Source organism: Bubalus kerabau, chromosome 2 (genome assembly GCF_029407905.1).
Source record: "Bubalus kerabau isolate K-KA32 ecotype Philippines breed swamp buffalo chromosome 2, PCC_UOA_SB_1v2, whole genome shotgun sequence".
Taxonomy (NCBI): domain Eukaryota; kingdom Metazoa; phylum Chordata; class Mammalia; order Artiodactyla; family Bovidae; genus Bubalus; species Bubalus kerabau.
The window spans coordinates 186,771,072-186,795,264 of record NC_073625.1 but is presented as its reverse complement, the minus strand read 5'-3'; the positions used below and the strand labels follow the sequence as shown (position 1 = coordinate 186,795,264).

At 39.5% G+C, this 24,193-nt stretch overlaps 1 protein-coding gene across 1 annotated transcript in view; it reads left to right on the top strand.

The window, feature by feature from the left end:
• The window catches only part of DSCAM (DS cell adhesion molecule), a 697,188-nt gene that overhangs the window by 357,661 nt on the left and 315,334 nt on the right, over positions 1-24,193 (top strand). Inside the window, exons 5-6 of the mRNA XM_055570128.1 lie at positions 9,131-9,409; positions 14,804-15,079. Coding sequence (XP_055426103.1) covers positions 9,131-9,409; positions 14,804-15,079 — 555 coding nt within the window. The remainder of the gene's footprint in view (positions 1-9,130; positions 9,410-14,803; positions 15,080-24,193) is intronic.

The following is a 24,193-nucleotide window of genomic DNA, read 5'->3' as shown; positions in this document are numbered from 1 at the left end:
GGATTCATGTTGATCTGTGGCAGAACCAATACAATATTGTACAGTAATTAGCGTCCAATTAAAATAAATAAATTTAAATTTAAAAAAAAAAAAGAAAAGAAAAGTGAGAACCCAGCTCTATGGCCCTTAAAACATCTTAAAATTGTGGAGGTGGAGGGGCTTTGTAAGTTACCCAGTCAAAATAAAGAGTTGGAATTTGTTTTAAAAATAAATAAATAAATAAAACACCTAGCAAATAAACTTAAAAATATGTGCTAGAAATTCTTGCAAAAATATCCTAACATATTTGCTTGTTGTTTTAAACCTAGCTCTTGACAGCTATCCGAAAACTCCTGGATAGGGCATGCACAGTATACACGTCAGAGAACATAACAGAGCAGGAAAATGAAAGATCACCTTCTGGTGTTAAATAAGCAGGGTCTTTGATAAGAAGACCAGCCAGCCCTCAAAGTTTCCCTCTGCTTCAGAAGCCCTATCCTCCAACCAACCAGACTTGCATTATTGAAAAATAAAACTTCAAAAATTAAAAAAAAATAAAATTAAATTAAAATGTTGAGAAAATAAATTATAAAATGAGTAGCCTCTATTATCTGTTCCATGGTCTTTTCAATAATAGGCTTTCCTGATATCTCAGTTGGTAAAGAATCTGCCTGCAATGCCAGAGACCTCCATTCAATTCCTGGGTCAGGAAGATCCCATAGAGAAGGGATAGGTCACCCACTCCTGTATTCTTGGGCTTCCCTGTGGCTCAGCTGGTAAACAGTCAACCCGCAATGCGGGAGTCCTGGGTTTTATCCCTGGGTTGGGAAGATTCCCTGGAGAAGGGAAAGGCTATCCATTCCAGTATTCTGCCCTGGAAAATTCCATGGACTGTATAGTCCATGGGGTCACAAAGCGTCAGACATGACTGAGCGACTTTCACTTTCACAGTGCTTTTAATAAGAGCACAATGGTATATTTGTTCAGAATATCCTAGGAAAGGTCTTTTATGATTGAAGAGGAACTTTTTCTCGACAATACTGAAGTAAGAAGGGAAACAGTCTCGGAGGAATGGTGGCATGATCTGGGTATAAGATGAAAGTGAGCTTAGCAAAAAGAAGCAGATATGTATTTCTCCATTGAGATAATGTGAATCAAGTGATGATAATCTCAGGAGGCCATTTTTCTCTGAAGTGAAACCTGGAAAAAAAAGTAAAACCTTAAAAAAAAAAGGTGAGAAAACAGAAAAAATAGCCTTGTTTATCTCTAGATCATTAAGTACTGATTTCTCAGAGTTGAAAAGGCAAATTTGCTTTTCTTAATCACAAGCTTAATTATTATTTTTGAAGAATGTTTCAATGATGTTTCAAAAATAGGCAGCAGGACTCATGAGCATTGATTGGGTCACCACAGAAGCGATGAGAGTCATGAGATTGCCTCATGAGCATTGGTGCATATCAGTAAGAAGCATCAGAGGAGAGACTAGTGAAGGAACATCATACACTTGAACACCAGCAGAAAAGAAGGGAGGGGATAAGACTGAACATTTGGGGTTAAAGGTGGTAGTTGTAAGAAGGGAGAAGTCAGCAGAGTCACACAGACTCGAAAGGCTCTTAAAAGAGTCTGATGCTTATGGCAAATAGCTTGTGACGTTTTGGTCAGAGAAATTTCAGTAAAGCAGTTGAGGGAGGACACAGTTGATGCTAGAACTTGGGAACGTAGACACTGAGCGCAGATTATCTAGAGTTTAAGCTTTGAAGGATAACAGAAAATTATTTAATTTTAAATTAGATCTAAATTTTTAATAAATATATACATGGGGTTTGCTAGTAGGGTTATGCTAGTAACAAGGTTTTTAATGATTCCAAATTCTTCCTGGAGTGGAAACAGGCTCAATAGGATAACAAAAGAAAAAGAATGTGGATGTCATTTTCAGCAAAAGTAGGTGACAGGGATCCTCAGAAACTCTTAAACATGTGGGGCTGTAGATAAACTACTGGCAACAGCAGGTCCAGTGTAAGAGAAGCAATGGATGGTGAAGGGGAAGGCCTATTGAGATCACTATATAGTCACAGAAATGCAAAATAGTCAATAAATTGTTTTTGTTCTGTTGCTAAGTCATGTCAGATTCTTTGCAACCCCATAGACTGCAGCATGCAGGTCTTCCCTGTCCTTTACTATCTCCCAGAGTGTGCTCAAACTTATGTCCATTGTGTTGGTGATGCCATCCAACCATCTCATCCTCTGTTGCCCCCTTCTCCTCTTGCCCTCAGTCTTTCCCAACATCAGGGTCTTTCCCAGTGAGCTGGTTCTTCATATCAAGTGGCCAAGGTATTGGAGCTTCAGCTTCAACATGATTTCTTCCAATGAATATTCAAGGTTGATTTCCTTTAGGATTGACTGGTTTGATCTCCTTGCTGTTCAAGGGGCTGTCAAGAGTCTTCTCCAGTACTACAATTCAAAAGCGTCAATTCTTCACCACTTGGCCTTCTTTATGATCCAATTCTCACATCTGTACATGACTACTGGAAAAACCATAGTGTTGACCATAGGAAACTTTGTCAGCATATGCTCATCTCCAAAAAACAGAGGAGGACTATTTCTTCATGGAAACCTGGAAAAATGTGTTTGAGGATATTCACAACACTTTGATAGCCCTGTGCAAGCTCTGAGCTGAAGATGAGTATAAAAGGCTGTGACATCACATAGTTAACTGGTGGTCTAACTCCTTGTGTATCTCAGAAGTATTCAGCAAATACTACTTTCAGAAGAAGAGAGATTCACCCTGAGGGAAACTGCTGGATTTAGGAATCAAACTGAGCCAGAGTGAAAAACTAAATGGAGAGAGAGAAGGTGTTTCCATTGAAAAGGTCCAGAAGCAATGGGCAACCAATAGCAACTACCAACTCTACCACCTAGACAATAGTCTCTTTTAAATATTATGTCATAATAACAGGGGCCACGGTTCCTTGAAATAATGATCACTTTTTGGTTTGGGACAGGAAACATGTAAGATGAGCCTGAAATATAAATAGGGTCTTGCCAAAATTATATGTAAATAAATATATATATGTATTAATATTAAGGCATACATAGGTGTGTATACGTGTGCATACATATATACTTACATAATGTACATGTACAATTATATGATTATTTGCATATATATTTACATGTACACATGTCCATATACATGTAATAATAACAGAAGCAATAATAATAATCTTATTGGTCTACTTAGTGGTAACTAGGGCAGGCACCAACTCTTGACTTTGATAACTAGTCATTATAGAGAACAATGAAAATTCTCCCTGTCTTTCCTATAAATACTATATATTTCATGATAATCAAACAACCCTAGTTCAGGAAGAAAAGTTCTTATTTACAGAATAATCATATCTGTTGAATGTGAAAATAATAAAATATTAAAATTGTGATTTTCAACCCTTAGTAAAATAATTCAGACAAACATCATCTGAATTTGCTTATCAATTTTAGCCTCATTGAGTTTGGCATGCAACTCATATAGCCTCATTATATAGATGCAAAGGGAATGACAAAAGGTTGAGCTTGATCTAACCAATCCATCAGAACTAAATTCCAGTCATAAGAAAAAATGGCAATAGAGGAACAGGCTAAACGACAGCATAAAGAAAGATATTTAAAGTGTGGGATTTCCTATGCAATAACTTATCTGTTTCTTCAATAACCCAGAGACATGAGAAGAAATAGAAGAGAGGCTGCTCTGAATTAAAAGAGAGTCAAGAACCATAACAATTAAGATCACTGATAAGGGAGTGTGGCAAAGATAATGGAGTAGGAAGATCCTAAGCTAATTCTTCACATGGACACACCAAAAATACTACTATTTATAGAGGAAATATCAATGATAATAACTTGCAGCCATGCAGAAAAGTTTTCCACAATTAAAAATATAAAGACGGAACCACAATAAGATGGGTAGGAGGTGCAGAGACATGACAAACTCCCAGAGAGGCAAGCCTCAAATGGAAAAATCAAAATTGCAGAAGTTCTCCCCAAGGAGCAAGGGGTCTGAGCCCAAAATCAAGCTTCTTAGTCTTGGAGTTCTCCACCAGGAAGATGAAAGCTCCAGAATGTCTGGCTTTGAAAGCCAGTGGGGCTTATGTATGGGAGAGTTGGAGGGTTATAAAATAGATACTCCACTCTTAAAGACTCATGCAAAATCTCTCATGCTCTAAGACCCAGTGCAGAGGCAATCATTTGAAAGTAGCCTGGGTCAGACCCACTTGCTAATTTTGGAAAGCCTCCTGAAGAGGCAGTAACTAACTGGGACTGCCCCAGGATATAGACAACATTTTAGTCGCTAAGTTGTGTCCAACATTTTGCAACCCCATGGACTGCAGCACACCAGGCTTCTCTCTCCTTCACCATCTCCCGAGTCTGCTCAAATTCATGTCCATTGAATCAGTGATGCTATCTAACCATCTCATCCTCTGCTTCCCCTTTATCCTTTTGCCTTCAACCTTTCCCATCATTAGGGTCTTATCCAATGAGTTGGCTCTTCACATCAGATGGCCAAAGTATTGGAGCTTCAGGTTCATCATCAGTCCTTCCAATTAATATTCAGGGTTTATTTCCTTTAGGATTGACTGGTTTGATTTTCTTTCAGCCTAAGGAACTCTCAAAGAGTCTTCTCAAGCACCATAGTTCTTTATGGTCCAACTCTCACATCCATACATGACTACTGGAAAAGCTATTGCTTTGACTAGACTGACTTTGTTGGCAAAGTGATGTCTCTGCTTTTTAATACTCTTTCTAGGTCTGTCATAGCTTTCCTTCCAAGAAACAAGCATCTTTTTAATTTCATGGCTGCAGATACTATCCACAGTAATTTTGGAGACCAACAAAATAAAATCTGTCACTACTTTTACATTTTCCTTTCTATTTGTCATAAAATGATGGGACTGGATGCCATAATCTTGATTATTTTTTTTAATGTTGAGTTTTAAGCCAGGTTTTTCACCAATCATAGACATTGGTGGAAGCAATTTTGGAGAGCTCATTCTATCACGAGGACACTATGCTGGCAAGTGCAATTTTGGAGTCTTCCCTCTTGCTTATTAGTGCTGGTGGTTTACCTGCCTATTAGACAATTTGACAGCAACCCCTGGACCAACACCACCCCAGGGCTAGCAGCCCATTGCATGGAAAACCAGCCCCCCGACTAGTAGGGCAGCAGCCTCTACATGAAGCAGGGCCTGCCAGCCAACCAGGCTGGGGTCCATCCCTGCCTACCAGCCACTCAGCAGTCAGCCCCACCACAACTGAAGGGTCCCTGCAGTCCACTTAAGGGGCTCCCCTAGAGCACTTGGCTCTGGTAACCAGTGTACAGCTGGGCCCCATAGCACATTTCCAATATAAGGCCACTTCCTCAAAATTGGGATATGTAAGTGATATATATATAACACAGATGTAAAAACAGAATTCAGCAAAATGAGGCAACTGAGGAATATTTTGCAAATAAAAGAACAAGATAAAATTCCAGTAGAAGAACTAAGGAGATAACAATCTCCCTAGCCAAAAAAAAAAAAAAAAAAAAGCAAGGTTAAGATCACAAAGGTGCTCAATGAACTTGAGAGAAGAATGGATGAACATGATGAGAAGTCTAATAGCAAGTTAGAAAACACAAGAACCGAACAGAGCTGAAGACTATGATTACTAAACAGAAGAATACACTAGAAGGAATCAACAGTAGATTAGATTAAGCAGGGGAACAGATCAGTGAACTGGAAGACAGGGTAGTGGAAAACTCCTACGTGGAACTGAAAACAGAAAAAGAAATTAAAATGAAGACAGTTTAAGAGACCTGGGGATAATCACATTTACTATCTTATAGGGGTCTCAGAAGGAAAAGAGAGGGAGAAAGGGGCAGAAAAATTATTGGAAGAAATAATAGCTCAACACTTCCCTAACCAGGGAATGTAAACAAGTATTCAGGTCCAGGAAGCAGAGGGTCACTCTTTCACACACACACAAAGATGAACCAAGGAGATCCACACCAAGACACATTATAATTAAAATGGCAAAAATTAAAGATATAGAGAGAATGTGAAACACAGCAAGGAAAAAGGAACTACTTAAATACAAAAGAACTCCCATGAGACTATCAATTGACTTTTCAGTAGAAACTTTGCAGGCCAGAGAGCAGTGTCATAATATGTTTAAAGTGATGAAATAAAAATAAACAAAATAAGATTATTCTACAAAAGAGAGATAAGAGTTTTACAGATAAGCAAAAGTTAAACGAGTTCACTATCACTAAATCTTCCCTGGTAGCTCAGATGGTGGATCCACCTCCAGTGCAGGAGATCTGAGTTCAATACCTGGGTTGTGAAGATCTCCTGGAGGAGGAAATGGCAACCCACTCCATTATTCTTGCCTGTAGAATCCCCATGGACAGAGGAACCTGACGGGCTACAGTCCATGGGTTGCAAAGAGTCAGACACAACTAAGCGACTAAGCACACAAGCCTATCTTATAAAGACTATGAAAGGGACTTCTCTAAGCAGAAAAGACCACATCTAGAAATATGAAATTTAGAAAAAGAAAATATGACTGGTAAAGTAAACATAGTAAAGGTAGTAAATAGTAAAGGTAGTTGATGCACAAATTGTAAGGCTAGCAAAAGGTTGAAAGACAAAAGCAGAAAGATCATCTATATCCACAATAAGTTGAGGGCTACACAAAACAGAAAGATGTAAAATATAAACTCAAAACACTAAAATGGTGGCAAGTAAAAATGGAGAGTTTTTAGAATGTGTTCAAACTTAAGAGACCATCAAATTAAAATAATCAAGTGTGTATATATATACACACACACACACACACACATATATATATATAAATCTATATACAAGCCAAAATACATTTATATACAAGCCAAAAATCTATACTGGGTACACGAGAAAAGAAAAATGAATCCAGACATAATGCTAAAGACAGTCATCAAATCACAAGGGAAGAAAGCAGAAAAAGCAAAAAGAAAACTATGAAAACAAGAAAACAATGAACAAAATAACAGTAAGTACATATCTGCCAATAATTACTTTAAATGTAAATGGACTAATGCTCTAATCAAAAGGTATATAGTGGCTGATTTGATTAAAAAAAAACACACACACATATATGCTGCCAACAAGAGACTCACTTCAAATCTAAAGACACACACAGACTGAAAGTTAGGGGATGGAAACAGGTATTTGGTCAAATGGAAACAAAAAGAAGGTTGGTGTAGCAATACTTGTATCAGAAATGTAGACTTTAAAACAAAGACTTTTGTATTTTGTTAAAATACAGGAAAGAATATTACATGATGATAAGGGGATCAATCTGAAAGGGAAATATAGCAGAGGTAATTTCTATGCATCCAACATAGAAATACTTAAATAAAGAGAATACTAGCAGATGTAATGGGAAATATTGACAGCAACACAATTACAGAAGCAGATTTTAATGTCCCATTTACATCAATGAACAGATCATACAAAAAGAAAATCAATAAGGAAGCATTCATTAAATGAAACTTTAGACAAAATGGACTAGATAGATAGATAAATCAATTCCTGATGCCCATTTCCAGTCAAATTCAATCCCAGCTGCAGGCAACTACTAATCTATTGTCTGTCTCTATAGATTTGTGTTTTCTGTGTGTTTTGTATAAATCCAATTCAGTGATATGTGGCTTTGTATCTGGCTTCTTTCACTTAGCCTAATCTTTTGAGGCCCATCCCTATTGTAACATGTCCATTCATATAGTAACATGTATCTTTTGTATTGCTGATTAATATGTATGTATGTTCACATTTCGCTTATCCAGCTACTAAACAATGGTCCTATTGTTTAGTATGAACTATTTCAACTTTTTGGCTCTTACGAATAATCCTGCTATGAACATTTGTGAAAAAGTGTTTGAGTGAACGTGGGTTTTCCTTTGTCTAGGGTGGATTCTTACAATGGAGCTTTTGAGCCTTGTGATGAACTGAAGTTTAACATTTTACAAAACTGCCGAAGTGTTTTCCAAAGTGGTTGCCCCATTTTACTTTCAAGTTAACAATGCATGAAAGTTCTACTTTCTTTTCCACATCCTCACAAGCATTTGCTGCTATGGGGGTCTTTATTATAGACATCCTAGTAAGTGTGAAGTAGTATCTCACTGTGGTTTTAATTTGCATTACCCTAGTGGCTGGGCTTTCCAGGTGGCCCTGTGGCAAAGAATCCACGTGCCAATGCAGGAGACACGTGTTTGATCCTTGGGTGGAGAAGAACCCCTGGAGAAGAAAATGGCAATCCACTCTAGTATTCTTGCCTGGGAAATCCCATGGACAGAGGAAACTGGTGGAATACAAACCATGAGATCCCAAAAGAATCAGATACAACTTAGAAACTAAAAAACAATAGCAACTGTAATGGCTAACAATTCTGAACATCTTTCCATGTGCTTATCAATCATTTGTACATCTTCTTTGGTGATGTATCAGGTTCAACCTTTTGAAAATTTTGAGAGACAGGAATGTATATGAATAGGGCTTTCTTTCTGTTCATATATATGCATATATGTGTGTGTGTGTGTGTGTGTGTGTGTGTGTGTGTGTATGTGCATATATGGGCTTCCCTGGTGGTTCAGTTCAGTTCAGTCACTCAGTTGTGTCAGACTCTTTGCAATCCCATGGACTGCAGCATGCCAAGCTTCCCTGTACATCACCAGCTCCCGGAGTTTACTCAAACTCATACCATAGCATAGGGGATGCCATCCAACCATCTCTTCCTCTGTCATCCCCTTTTCCTGCCACCTTCAATCTTTCCCAGCATCAGGGTCTTTTCCAATGAGTCAGTTCTTTGCATCAGGTGGCTGGTGGCTCAGATGGTAAAGAAGCTGCCTGCAATGCAAGAGACCCAGGTTTGATCCCTGGATCGAAATATCCCTGGGAGAAGGGAATGGCAATTCACTCCAGTATTATTGCCTGGAGAATTCCATGGACAGAGGAATCTTAAAGGTGTATTAATAATTGAAATCATACATAAAATTTAAATTATATATGAGGTCCTATGATTCTGAATGACACATTAACTCCTTCACTGCATCTAAGAGTTTTTTCCTTTCCTTCTGCAGACCCAGCGAACTCAGCCCCGTCCATACTGGATGGGTTTGATCATCGCAAAGCCATGGCAGGGCAGCGTGTGGAGCTACCTTGCAAAGCGCTTGGGCACCCTGAGCCAGATTACCGCTGGCTGAAGGACAACATGCCCCTGGAACTTTCTGGAAGGTTCCAGAAGACCATGACAGGGCTGCTTATTGAGAACACACGTCCCTCAGACTCAGGCAGCTATGTGTGTGAAGTGTCCAACAGATATGGAACTGCTAAGGTGATAGGCCGCCTGTACGTGAAACGTAAGTTGGATGGTAACTGGCAGTGGTGATGCTGGCTGCCAATGGTGGGGCTCCTGTTACAAGTGACCCCCTGGCTTTCTCTGTAGCTCCCATGAATCCTCACTCCATTTTAGCTCCATTTCACAGATGAGGAAATCAAGTCTTCAAATGCTGGAGGTTACTCCTTGGAAGGAAAGTTATGACCAACCTAGACAGCATATTGAACAGCAGAGACATTACTTTGTCAACAAAGGTCTGTCTAGTCAAGGCTATGGTTTTTCCAGTGGTCATGTGTGGCTGTGAGAGTTGGATTATAAAGAAAACTGATTGCTGAAGAATTGATGCTTTTGAATTGTGGTGTTGGAGAAGACTCTTGAGAGTCCCTTGGACTGCAAGGAGATCCAACCAGTCCATCCTAATGGAGATCAATCCTGAGTGTTCATTGGAAGGACTGATGTTGAAGCGAAACTCCAATACTTTGGCCACCTGCTGCGAAGAGCTGACTCACTAGAAAAGACCCTGATGCTGGGAAAGATTGAGGGCAGGAGGAGAAGGGGCCGACAGAGGATGAGATGGTTGGATGGCATCGACTCAATGGACATGAGTTTGGGTGAACTTTGGGAGTTGGTGATGGACAGGGAGGCCTGGAGTGCTGTGGTTCATGGGGTTGCAAAGAGTTGGACATGACTGGGCAACTGAGCTGAACTGAACGCAGCTGGAGAGTCTGGGGCCACAGTATCCAGCTCCAAGATAACATTACCTAGCTGTTGAATTCAGAATGGCCAGCCAGTCTGCAGATCAATGGAGGGAGATAAGCAGGGTGGTGCTGTCAGCACAGGCAATGGTGATCAGGTCACAGGAGTTGCCCTTGGCCAGTTGCCAGATTCTGCTTTAGGTTTCTACATGGGGCTTTATCACCTCTCTACAGGGCTGAATCTAGAGCTGTAATTATCTGACAATTGGACTTGGACTCAATATTAGAGACAATTTAGTCCAACTATGGTGACTATAGCTTCCCTAGGGGTCAGTGGTAAAAACAGTGAAGTGAAAGTTGCTCAGTCATGTCTGACTCTTCGTGATCTCATGGACTACACAGTCCATGGACTTCTCCAGGCCAGAATACTGGAGTGGGTAGCCTTTCCCTTCTCCAGGGGATCTTCCCAACCCAGGGATTGAACCCAGGTCTCCCACATTGCAGGTGGATTCTTTACCAAGCTGAGCCACCAGGGAAGTCCCAGTAGTAAAAGAACCTGCCTTCAATGCAGGAGAAGGCATTCTATCCTTGGGTTGGGAATATCCCTTGGAGAAGGAAATGGCAACCCACTCCAGTATTCCTGCCTGGGAAATCCCATGGACAGAGAAGTCTGGTGGGCTACAGTCCATGCGGTCACAGAGAATCAGACACAACTGAGGCACTAAACAATAACATGATGAATACATCTCATCTCTAAACTGGTCTGGAATGACCAGTGTGAGGAAGATGATGAGAAGGAGGGTGAAGGCAGACAGAGGAAGAAGGGATGTGATTTCAGGGGTACACTCTCTAATCTAGTTATAAAGCCTTAATTTTATTCATGCAGAAACAAAATCAAACTGATTTTACTCAAGATCACAGGACCAGAAATGAGTGGTAGAACTTTGGTCAAAATATATGGCTCTTAGTTGCCAGTAGGATAATATATATATTTGTATACATAAAAATTTGATGAACTGAACAAACTGAATATGAGTCTGGCATTTAAAAGGAAGGCATTTTCTTATCCTGGCTTTTTTCTAGCCTTATGCCTGTTTATGGAACCACCTCTTCAATGTTACCATGGATGTAGACAGCTTTAGCACAATACCAGCCCAAGTGAGTCCATTTGAAACAAATATCACAAAGACTGCCTGGAATCAGCTGTCCAGACTGAGTCCTGCAAATGTCATTTGAATGTGCTTAGGATGATTTTCACTAGAAATGGAGGATAATGTCTGAACAATTATATTTCTATGACAGAAGTGCCTTGTTGATGAAACAATGAAACATTGGACAGCTAGTGAGAATTATTCCAATGGGAGGTTCAAAATCACTTTTTGTGGCTCCTCAGTTTCTGCTGAATAATATTTATATATTAAGATAGTGGGGAAAGCATGTCAAGAAAACCTGTAAGGTCACATTTCCCATCGTTTTGCTTCAAAAAAAACCTACTTCCTGTGAAATCTAACTTCCTTCCCACTATAAGCAGTTCCTTCCCTAAAAGTGCAAGCCATGATGCTCCCTCCACATGGAAGATGATTTTCAAATACTTGAATGTCTAAAACTCCCCATCTTTCTAAGTCTAATGCAATGCCTTATTCCCCAGGCATTCCCCATTCCACTCCTGTTTTCTGTTCAAAGCTCAGAATAGTTTATTGCTTTCTCTGTAAAGACATTTATCCTTGTCTACGTTGTAAATGACCCTGATACTGGGAAACATTGAGGGTAGTAGGAGAAGGGGTCAACAGAAGATGAGATGGTTGGCTGGCATCACCGACTCAATGCACACAAGTTTGAGCACACTCTGGGAGATAGTGAAGGACGGGGAAACCTGGTGTGTTGCATTTCATGGGGTTGCAAGATGTTGGACTTGACTGAGCAACTGAAAACAGTAACACATTGTAAAAGTTATCTGTAGGACAGTCTTAATTCTGAATATGTCTGTTTTCCTGTTTGTATTTGTCAGCCTTGTCTGGAAAAGTTCCAGGTATGCCTCTGACACTCCCATCCTCCCTTCTGACTGGTCCTTAGTTTGGGCTCTCTTTTCCAGGTGGAAATGATGCTCTTGCAAATTCGGAACGTTCTCCTCTTTTATTTTTCTCTCTCTTTTGTTTTCGAGTTTCAAATTCCTCCCCTCTGAAAACAGCCCTGAATTTGCAGGCTCAGCCTCAGCCTCCTTGGGTGTCAGATGAGCATATTTCTCAATTTTATATCAGATGCTTAGCAGGAGTATCCCAAACTGCTCTCCACCATCTCTGGCATGTAAATGACTCCTGATATCCTAGACTCCTTCTACCCTCAAACCCTCCAAATGCAAGCTTTAAGCCCCAGATCCTCTTTGAGACTTCCCTTTCTAGGTCTAATTCCTGCCAACTCCTAGAGATTGTATCTCAAGGCCTTTCTCAACTGTGCTCCCCACCTCCACCCTGTCCTAAATTGAGTTTTAATTGAATCACAGCTAGACATCCACAATGCCTCCTTGCTGACCAATTTTCCCATTATCATTTATGCAACACAATACGATCAATCGATTCTCCTAAAAATGTGTTTATTGCTCACTGGCTAAAAATTCTAGAAAGCTTTCTTTAGTTCCCACTGTTGTTATTGTTGTTCAGTCTCCAAGTCGTGTCTGACTCTTCATGACCCTACGGGCTACAGCATGCCAGGTTGCCCTGTCCCACCATCTTCAGGAGTTTGCTGAAGTTCATGTCCACTGAATTGGTGAGGCCATCCAACCATCTCATCCTTTGTTGCCCTCTTCCCCTGCTGCCTTCAGGTCCCTCTGATTTGATGCAAAATCTTGAGGTCTTCTATTGGACCCTTTGGGTTACTATCTTCATTCTCGTATTTTTCTTATGCACCTAAAAGACTGAACTCTTTAAAGACTTCACAATGTGGTGACTAAGAAGTAATAACAGGTAATAACAAGTAATAACAGGCAAACAACTGATACCTGCCATTTACCTGTTGTGTGGATTTGGTTAAATATCTCTGAATAACTCTTTCTTCTTCTGTTAAGTGGAGATAACATGAAACTTGCAGAACTGTGGGGAGACTGACTTAACGAAGGTAACTATGGGACATGCAAGTTGTCACAAGTGTCTTTCATTTTCATCTTCACTTATGAGTTTAATGCTATTCTTGGCATATAAATGTTCAACAAATGCTTATGGCATTGAACTGGGTTCATTCATTGTTCAATGAAAACATAGAAAGTCATGGATGAGAGTTACCACCTTGTCCAAAGCAGCTTGCCTCATTTTAAAGAAATAAAAAACCTTTCTCACAGTTACACATTCTACAGCAACCTGCTTCCTTGCAGCCCTGTGCTGCTGGCCATGGTTAAGCCACATAGAGGATATGAGTGAGTTTGTGTGCGTGAGACTGGCCCAGAGGAAACCCATCTGTGCCAAGTTGGGATGAGGCAGATAGATTTAAATATTCAAATATATTAGTCCTTGTTGGCTCAGCCATTGCAGTTCTTACTGTCAGTGGGTTAATACTCACATTTACTGAGAAAGGAATCTGACCAACACCAGTCTATCTGCCATACAGTGAAAGAAGGCAAGAAAAAGAAAAAAGCCAACAGCAATGCGGGTGTTCCCAAACAAAATGAAACAGCCCTGAAATAAGAACATGCAGAGTGTGGCCTTTTGTTTTTAAGGTTCCTTTTTAAAAATTGTTGCAACGTCATTTCACACAAAAGCATTAGAAACATAACAGTCTTAATATGAAGCTCACAATTGAATATTTCAACAGAAAATCTGTATGCTTTGTCATTTACATGGTAAAGTAGCTAACTATTAAAAAGATGTTCTTTGTCAATCCCTCTGCTGCCTTAACTCTGGGAATATCACAGGTAGAAGGCCTATGTAGTGCTATTTACAGGTACCAAATTACGACCGTATTGTTGTTGTTCTGTTGCTCAGTTGTGTCCAACTGTGCAAACTCCTGTACTGTAGCATGCCAGGCTTCCTTGTCCTTCACTATCTCCCAGAGTTTGCTCAGACTCTTGTCCAGTGAGTCAGTGATGCCATCCAGCCATCTCATCCTCTGTTGCCCCCTTCTCCTCCTGCTTTCAATCTTTCCCAGCATCAGGATCTTTCCTAATACATTGGCTGTACATCTCAGGTGGCCAAAGTATTGGAGCTTCAGCTTCAGCATCAGTTCTTCCAGTGAATAGTCAGTGTTGATCTCCTTGCAGTCCAAGGGACTCTCAAGAGTCTTCTCCAGGACCACAGTTTGAAAGCATTGATTCTTTGGTGCTCAGCCTTCTTTATGGTCCAACTCTCACATTGGTAAATGACTGCTGGCAAAACCATAGCTTTGAGTATATGGACTTTTGTTGACAAAGTAATGTCTCTGCTTTTTAATCTGCTGTCTGGGTTTGTCAAAGCTTTTCTTCCAAGGAGCAACCGTCTTTTGCTTTCATGTCTGCAGTCACCATCCAAGCAAGTACAAAATTAAGACTGTATAACTTACATAAATCCCATTAACAGCTCAATTTAATATCTTTGACTATTCAGTGCTCTGTATGAGGGAAAAACCTACCTTGACATATTGTCGAATGGCCAAAAATGCTTGTGAAGATACATTTGCCTTGTCAAAAGTCCATCATGTTGAAATATTCTCATGTGTGATGTTTTTACCTTCTTTTTTTCTCTTCCCCGAAACTCCAGAGCCACTGAAAGCTACCATCAGCCCCAGGAAAGTTAAAAGCAGCGTGGGCAGCCAGGTTTCCTTGTCTTGCAGCGTGACTGGAAGTGAGGACCAGGAACTCTCCTGGTACCGAAATGGTGAAATACTCAACCCTGGAAAAAATGTGAGGATCACAGGGATCAACCACGAAAACCTTATCATGGATCACATGGTCCGAAGTGACGGCGGAGCCTACCAGTGCTTTGTGCGCAAGGACAGGCTGTCCGCTCAAGACTTTGTGCAGGTGGTCCTTGAAGGTCAGTGGGCCTCATTGCAGGGTTCAGCTGAAAAAAAGAACTCAAACCTAGGGCACTCAAAAGCAAGAGCAAAGGCTGAAGTGGAGCTCATAACTCAGTTTTAAGATTTCTGTCTGATCAACTAGTAACTCTCCTCTAGTTTTCTAGCTCAGTTGCAGAAATAAAAGATTAATTTCTGATGAAGTGATCATTGTTTCTAGTAGAAGTAACATAAGTAATGTGATTTAACATAAAGTCAAGTAACATAAATGCTGCTTACTCAGTGTTTAAAGTTACTTGTCAAGATATGAACCAAAGAGACTTGAGACTGATGGTTCGGTGGCTAATCCATCATCCTCTTGACCAGGGTTTCTCAGGGGTGCTTGGTTGGGTGGGCTGCTGTATGCACCCTAGGATGCTGAGTGGAGTCTCACCTCTATCTGCTAAATGCTCACAGTGCCTCCCTCCAGTTATGACAAACAAGTGTCCTTTGGGAGAGCAAAATAGCCCCCCCCAAAAGTTGATAAGCACATCCATAGATGCAACACTTAGAGCAACATTTCAGCGTAGTGTTTTGTGGGCTGTAAAAATGGCATCTGGGTTGTAGAGTTGTCCCAATTTGGGTCCAGAGAGTCACAGATTTAAGTGAATGAAATTTTTGAAGAATTGCCTTGTGTTATCATAATGAGTTTTAGGCTTTTTTTAAACTGCCTACTGCTTACTTACATCTTCAAGCTTATCAATCAGTCAGGGAAAGACACTGTCCAGGTAACATTCAAGCGAGACACATGTTTATCACTAGATAATTGAACTAGCTTTTATCTGTAAATTTGCATGTCTTGTTGGAAATTGTGCCTTTATATAAAATTTAAAATTCATCTGCTATCAACTGATTAAAATAACTACATGACTTTCATATAGCCTAAAGCAGGGGAAAAGAAAATCCATTTAATATGAAAATAAGTTTAAATATCTCTTGACGCTAAGAGCCTATTTCTCTTATTACTTTTTTAACCTTAGCTAATTTTTAAGAAGAAACGGGCTTAGGATTACATCCTTATTTTGATTCAAGCAGTTCCTTGCAGACAGTGAGCATTTTAAAGCACAGGTGAATGTAGCTGAAGGCACGGGACTCATATTAAAAGCCTGACGCTGTGTTTCCATAATAATTAAATGCAGAAAGTAATCAATTTGCACAGAGCCAGTTTGCTAATGGTGATGCCCTGCAGTCCTCACATAGCCACTATTTTTAGATTCTTTGTAGAAAAGGGAGAGATTACCTGTCTAGGCCTTGTTACCTTGGAAACCACCTCGTGTGACCAAGAAAACCTAAGGAGCATATTGATAATCCATAATAATGTCGAAAGAGGTGAGGTTATCCGAGAGTGACAGCAAGAAAGATTTCAAAGACACTCCAGTCTCACTGGGAAAATAATGTCTGCTTTCATCTCCAAAAAAGCCTGTCGCTTGAATAAAAGGAGGGGTGAGAGGAGCCCACTGAGCCCACTCACGGATTTATTTGTTGCCTGTCAGTTTCTGTTCAGGACAAGAAGCTTCACTTATTTTTTTTTTTTTTTTTTCTCATTTGAGAAATGACAGTGCTAATGTCGCCAAAGACAGCAGAAATGGAATTACAAACACATACCCAGTTACTGCCTTAAGATGGTGTCTAACTAGACTCTTTGTTTTTTTAATTTAATTTTATTTTTAAACTTTACAAAATAGTATTAGTTTTGCCAAATATCGAAATGAATCCACCACAGGTATACCTGTGTTCCCCATCCTGAACCCTCTTCCCTCCTCCCTCCCCATACCCTCCCTCTGGGTCGTCCCAGTGCACCAGCCCCAAGCATCCAGTATCGTGCATCGAACCTGGACTGGTGACTCGTTTCATACATGATATTATACATGTTTCAATGCCATTCTCCCAAATCTCCCCACCCTCTCCCTCTCCCACAGAGTCCATAAGACTGATCTATACATCAGTTTCTCTTTTGCTGTCTCATACACAGGGTTATTGTTACCATCTTTCTAAATTCCATATATATGCATTAGTATACTGTATTGGTGTTTTTCTTTCTGGCTTACTTCACTCTGTATAATAGGTAAAAAGAATACATGTGAATCAGTTCTAATGAGGTGGATGAAACTGGAGCCTAACTAGACTCTTGTTATGATGTAACATCCTGTAACTGCTATGAATTAACTGATTCTAAAAACTCACAATACTATCAACTAAGAATGGCCACTGATATAATGTAGAATTTTGGAATATTTCCCACGAGGACAAAGAAACTGGAAAGGAAGTTTAAAGAAACTGGAACTAATAATTATAGGTTCAAGATCAGACCAGAACACCTAGAAAGTAGAATCATAAAAAAGAAGAACAGGTCTCATTTCTGGAAATTATGGAGTAGTGTGTATCACACTAACCTGAGAGAAGATGAAAACAATGAACTTTGGGAAAAGCAAAATAATTTACAGACCCTGCGGAAATACCCCAAATCAGGCAGAAAGAATTTGACCCTTGAAAGAAGGGGGGAATATCAGTAATTTTCTACACAAATATCACATGTCCCCTGAAGATATTTTCCAGTGCTAGTGGGGTGGGGCTTCACAGCTGGTGCTAGTGGTAAAGAATATTCCTGCCAACGTAGCAGACATAAGAGACAAGGGTTCGATCCCTGGGCCAAAAAGATCCCCTGGAGAAGGAAATGGCAACCCCTTCAGTATTCTTGCCTGGAGAATCCCATGGACAGAGGAGCCTGCAGGCTACAGTCCATAGAGTTACAAAGAATTAGACATAACTGAGCACACACACACAGTCTTACTGAGATTAAAATGAATTTTTTTTTTAATTTACTGTTTTCAACATTCAAAAGCCCCATCAACATGCATGACTACATCTATCAAAAATAGTCTTTAAAAGTTAAAACCAAATAAAGATATTTTTGATAAACAAAAGCTTGTGAAGAGCATGATGCCAGAAGTCCTACATGCTAAGAAACAGTAAATGAAACCATTCATGATGAAGAAAATGACCTGAATCTGGAAACTCAGATAGAAATGAAGTACATGAAAAATGACAAATGTATTAGTAACCATTTAGCAAAATTGTTTTCTCATTTAATTTTTCTAAATCAGTTCAGTTCAGTCACTCAGTCGTGTCCAACTCTCTGCGACCCCATGAACTGCAGTATGCCAGGCCTCCCTGTCCATCACCAACTCCCGGAGTTCACTCAAACCCATGTCCATTGAGTCAGTGATGCCATCCAACCATCTCATTCTCTGTCGTTCCCTTTTCCTCCTCCCTCAATCTTTCCCAGTATCAGGGTCTTTTCCAATGAGTCAGCTCTTCGCATCAGGTGGCCAAGTACTGGAGTTTCAGCTTCAACATCAGTTCTTCCAGTGAACACCCAGGACTGATCTCCTTCAGGATGGACTGGTTGGATCTCCTTGTCCAAGAGACTCTCAAGAGTCTTCTCCAGCACGACAGTTCAAAAGCATCAATTCTTCGGCGCTCAGCCTTCTTCACAGTCCAACTCTCACATCCATACATGACCACTGGAAAAACCATAGCCTTGACTAGATGGACCTTTGTTAACAAAGTAATGTCTCTGCTTTTCAATATGCTGTCTAGGTTGGTCATAATTTTCCTTCCAAGGAGTAAGTGTCTTTTAATTTTATGGCTGCAATCACCATCTGCAGTGATTTTGGAGCCCAGAAAAATAGTCAGCCACTGTTTCCACTGTTTCCCCATCTATTTCCCATGAAGTTATGGGACCGGATGCCATGATCTTCATTTTCTGAATGTTGAGCTTTAAGCCAACTTTTTCACTCTCCTCTTTCACTTTCATCAAGAGGCTTTTGAGTTCCTCTTCACTTTCTGCCATAAGGGTGGTGTCATCTGCATATCTGAGGTTATTGATATTTCTCCTGGCAATCTTGATTACAGCTTGTGCTTCCCCCAGCCCAGCGTTTCTCATGATGTACTCTGCATAGAAGTTAAATAAGCAGGGTGACAATATACAGGCTTGACGTACTCCTTTTCCTATTTGGAACCAGTCTGTTGTTTCATGTCCAGTTCTAACTGTTGCTTCCTGACCTGCATACAGGTTTCTCAAGAGGCAGATCAGGTGGTCTGGTATTCCCATCTCTTTCAGAATTTTCCACAGTTTATTGTGATCCACACAGTCAAAGGCTTTGGCATAGTCAATAAAGCAGAAATCGATGTTGTTCTGGAACTCTCTTGCTTTTTCCATGATCCAGCGGATGTTGGCAATTTGATCTCTGGTTCCTCTGCCTTTTCTAAATCCAGCTTGAACATCTGGAAGTTCACGGTTCACGTATTGCTGAAGCCTGGCTTGGAAAATTTTAAGCATTACTTTACTAGCTTGTGAGATGAGTGCAATTGTGTGATAGTTTGAGCATTCTTTGGCATTGCCTTTCTTCGGGATTGGAATGAAAACTGACCTTTTCCAGTCCTGTGGCCACTGCTGAGTTTTCCAAATTTGTTGGCATATTGAGTGCAGCACTTTCACAGCATCATCTTTTAGGATTTGAAAGAGCTCACCTGGAATTCAATCACCTCCACTAGCTTTGTTCGTAGTGATGCTTCCTAAGGCCCACTTGACTTCACATTCCAGGATGTCTGGCTCTAGGTGAGTGATCAAACCATCATGATTATCTGGGTCATGAAGATCTTTTTTGTACAGTTCTTCTGTGTATTCTTGCCACCTCTTCTTAATATCTTCTGCTTCTGTTAGATCCCTACCATTTTTTTCCTTTATTGAGCCCATCTTTGCATGAAATGTTCCTTTGGTATCTCCAATTTTCTTGAAGAGATCTCTAGTCTTTCCCATTCTGTTGTTTTCCTCTATATCTTTGCATTGGTCACTGAAAAAGGCTTTCTTATCTCTCCTGGCTATTCTTTGGAACTCTGCATTTAAAGGGGTATATCTTTTCTTTTCTCCTTTGCTTTTCACTTCTATTCTTTTCACAGCTATTTGTAAGGCCTCCCCAGACAGCCATTTTGCTTTTTTGCATTTATTTTTCTTGGGGGTGGTCTTGATTCCTGTCCCCTGTACAGTGTCACGAACCTCCATCCATAGTTCATCAAGCACTCTGTCTATCAGATCTAGTTCCTTAAATCTATTTCTCACTTCCACTGTATAGTCATAAGGGATTTGATTTAGGTCATACCTGAATGGTCTAGTGGTTTTCCTTACTTTCTTCAATTTCAGTCTGTATTTGGCAATAAGGAGTTCATGATGTGAGCCACAGTCAGCTCCTGGTCTTGTTTTTGCTGACTGTATAGAGCTTCTCCATCTTTGGCTGCAAAGAATATAATCAATCTGATTTCAGTGTCAACCATTTGGTGATGGCCATGTGTAGCATCTTCTCTTGTGTTGTTGGAAGAGGGTGTTTGCTATAACCAGTGCATTCTCTTGGCAGAACTCTGTTAGCCTTTGCCCTGCTTCATTCTGTATTCCAAGGCCAAATTTGTCTGTTACTCCAGGTGTTTCTTGACTTCCTACTTTTGCATTTTTCTAAATAGCAACTGACAAATTATAACATTGCATCATTGTATTATATTTTTTAGCATACATAAAATTACACAAATGAAAGAATATAAATTAAATTTTTGAGATTATCTGTTGCAAGTTTCCTCCATTTTATTTGAATAATATAATTTTAACTTCTCATAGGTGATTAAAGCTATAAAATTTGTATGTACACACATATTAATATATATGTAATGAAAATGAAAAGGCAAATATGAAATGATAGAAAATATTTAGTACATACAGTTATATATAATGTATACTATATATATATATACATATGTCTGACAAACACTATGTGTAATTTAATCTGACCTGAAACTGAAAATGTTGGTCGCTCAGTTGTGTCCACTCTTTGCAACCCCATGGACTGTAGCCTGTCAGGCTCCTCTGTCTGTAGGATTTTCCAGGCAAGAATACTCTAATGGGTTCCTATTTCCTTCTCTAAGGGATCTTCTCAACCCAGGGATTGAACTCAGATCTCCTTCATCACAGGCAGACTCTTTACTTTCTGAGCAACCAGGGATGTAATCTGACCTATATACATGTAAAAGTAAATTTGTACTGACTTGTATATATGTATGTATATTCATCATATTTGGTTGAATGTATATATTATACATATACATGTATTCAGTAGACGTAAAGAACTGCTACCAATCAATACCAAAGAAAAAGACTGTAACATAAAAATGGAAAAAAAGATTTGAACAGACATTTCATGAAAGGAAATACACAAGCGGGCAATAAACACAAAAAAACAATAGTACTTCCATAGCATTTGTCAAATAATGCAAAATCTGTATCTAATCAAAAGGAAATATCAAACTGGATTTGAACAACTGGCTACAAAGTAATTCTTCAAAAATGTCAAAGTCAAGAATTGAGTAGAAACTGAAGAATGTTACAGATTAAAAGAGACTAATGAGACACCGCAAATAAATGTAAGGTATGACAATGGTTGGACTGGGAAAACAGCTGTAAGGGACATTACTGGTCGATGGACAGACTCTGCATTAGGTAACACCACGGTTCCAAAGTTGCAGCTCCTAATTTTACTAACTGTACTCTGGTTATGACAGAGTATCTGTAGGGCACACACAAACATGATTTGGAGCCAAGAACAGGCTGAAGTCATGCATGGTGATAGAAATCAGAAGAGTAGTGGTGGGTAGAGACTGCTTGAAAGAACCCCTAGCAACATGGTGGGCGGTGATAGAAATGATTCTTACCTTCTTCATTTTGTGCTTACATAAGTGTATTTATTTAACAAAACTCATTCTCTTGGTACTCTTAAGATCTATACATTTAGCTGTGGGTAAACTTTATCTACAAAAATAAAAGTGTAAGTGAAGAAAACTTTCCCAAATAGATTTTAAAATAAGACTTGAGAGTTCAGTGCTTAATGTAAAAATCAGTGAAAAGAAATTTATAGCTAAACACCTCCTGACAAAATATGTTGAGTTGTAAAGTCAAATAAAATAACCTCAATATTGTCAAGCATCAACAGTTGGTCATATACAAAGAATTACGATCAGAATGACATCTAACTTCTCTGTAAATTAAATGTAGAGCACATTGAAGTCATGCCTGCAGGGTTCTCAGGGCTAAAGTGCAGATTTCCTATTTTAATATTATGAAGTTATTTTTGTCATCTTTGATAGTAAAAGGAAGATGTTTGTGATCTAAGAATCTGACCCTGAAAAAAATATACTTGAAAGCCTTCTCCAGCCTTCCAAAATGTGAGCTGGAATGAAGTTAAGATTCAGCAATTTGCAAATGAAAAGATGGTGCAACACTTACCTTCGGTACTGGAATTGCAAGATAGCTTTAGATGTTTTTTTCTGTTTTTTTTAAATAATTAATTTTTTATTGATGGATAATTGCTTTACAGAAGTTTGCTGTTTTCTGTCAAACCTCAACATGAATCACCCATAGGTATACATAAATCCCCTCTCTTTTGTTTCTAACTTTTCTTTTGCTTATCTATGCTTTCAAATTTTTCAGCAATGAATACATGTAATTTTTATAATTCAAGTTAAAAAGTAAAAAAAAAAATCTATTAATCATTATCTTTCAATTTGCACCAATTAAAAAAAAATATCTCCACCAGCAAGGTTTATTACTAGACACAGAAATCAAGTTGCATGTGATCATAGTTCTGTCAAAATGATATATTTATGCCTGGAAAAAAAAAAGTGTCACAATGTTGATTTATATGCCTAAAGCTGGGAGATCCATTGGTAACTTTCCAGTCTTTTGACTTTAACACATTTTTCTCTAATATGTGTGTATCATTCTAATGTGTATGTGCTCAGTCGTATAGTCATGTCCGGCTCTTTTTGACCCCATAGACTATAGCTGCCAGGCTTCTCTGGCCATGGAATTTTCTAGGCAAGAATCCTGGAGTGTGTTGCCATTTCCTCCTCCAGGGGATCTTCCCGACCCAGGGATTGAACCTGTGTCTCTTGCATCTCCTGCATTAGCAGCAGATTCGTTACTATTAGTACCACCTGGGACACCCTGTATCTCTCTAATGGAGACCTAATATACATTTTTTTTTAAATGCATTTGTTGTTACTAGCATATAACTTTGGGCTTCTCTGGTAGCTCAGCTGGTAAAAAAGCTGCCTGCAATGCGGGAGACTTGGGTTCAATACCTGGGCTGGGAAGATCCCCTGGAGGAGGGCATGACATCCCACTCCAGTATTCTTGCTTGGAGAATCCCCATGGACAGGGGAGCCTGGCAGGCTACAGTCCATGAGCTCACAAAGGTCGTACATGACTGAGCGACTAGGCACAGCACAGCACATAGAATATAACCTTAAGGAGATAATTTAATACATGATTTAAAAAAATAATGGAATATGAAAATTTTGTCTTTGTCTGAAACATTGGAAATTTCTGTGGAAACATTCCTAAGATTAATCTCCTTGTTTTCCTGGGAGGGTCTTGAGTTGTGTCTGTTCTCCTAGTATCGGTTTTATTCTCAGAAGTATCCCAGATAAATTAATGACCACCTTACTTATAACACTTACAGAATCTAAACTATGACATAAATAAACTTATCCATGAAGCAAGAACAGACTCACAGGCATAGAGAACAGGCTGGTGGTTGCCACAGGGAAGGGGAGTTGGAGAGGGATGGATTGAGAGTTCAGGATTAGCAGATACAAACTAGTTATCAGTACATAAAGGGTGGATTCAATCGGCATGAGTTTGAGCAAACTCTGGGAGATAATGAAAGACAGGGAAGCCTGGTGTGCTGTGGTCCCGGTGGTTGCAAAGAGATGGACACGACTGAGCGCCTGAACAACAACAAATAAGATGGATAAACAGCGAAGTCCTACTGTATAGCACAGGGAACTATACTCAGTATCCTATGATAGCCACAATGGAAAAGAATCTGAAAAATAACATGTGTATGTATAACTGAATCACTTTGTTGTAGAGCAGAAACTTAACAAATCAACTGAAGCATAGCTTCAGTAAAATAAAATTTTTAAAAAAGAAAGAAAAAATACTTATGGAGACATTTAATAATACCGAAAGGATCCAACTTGATTTAGCT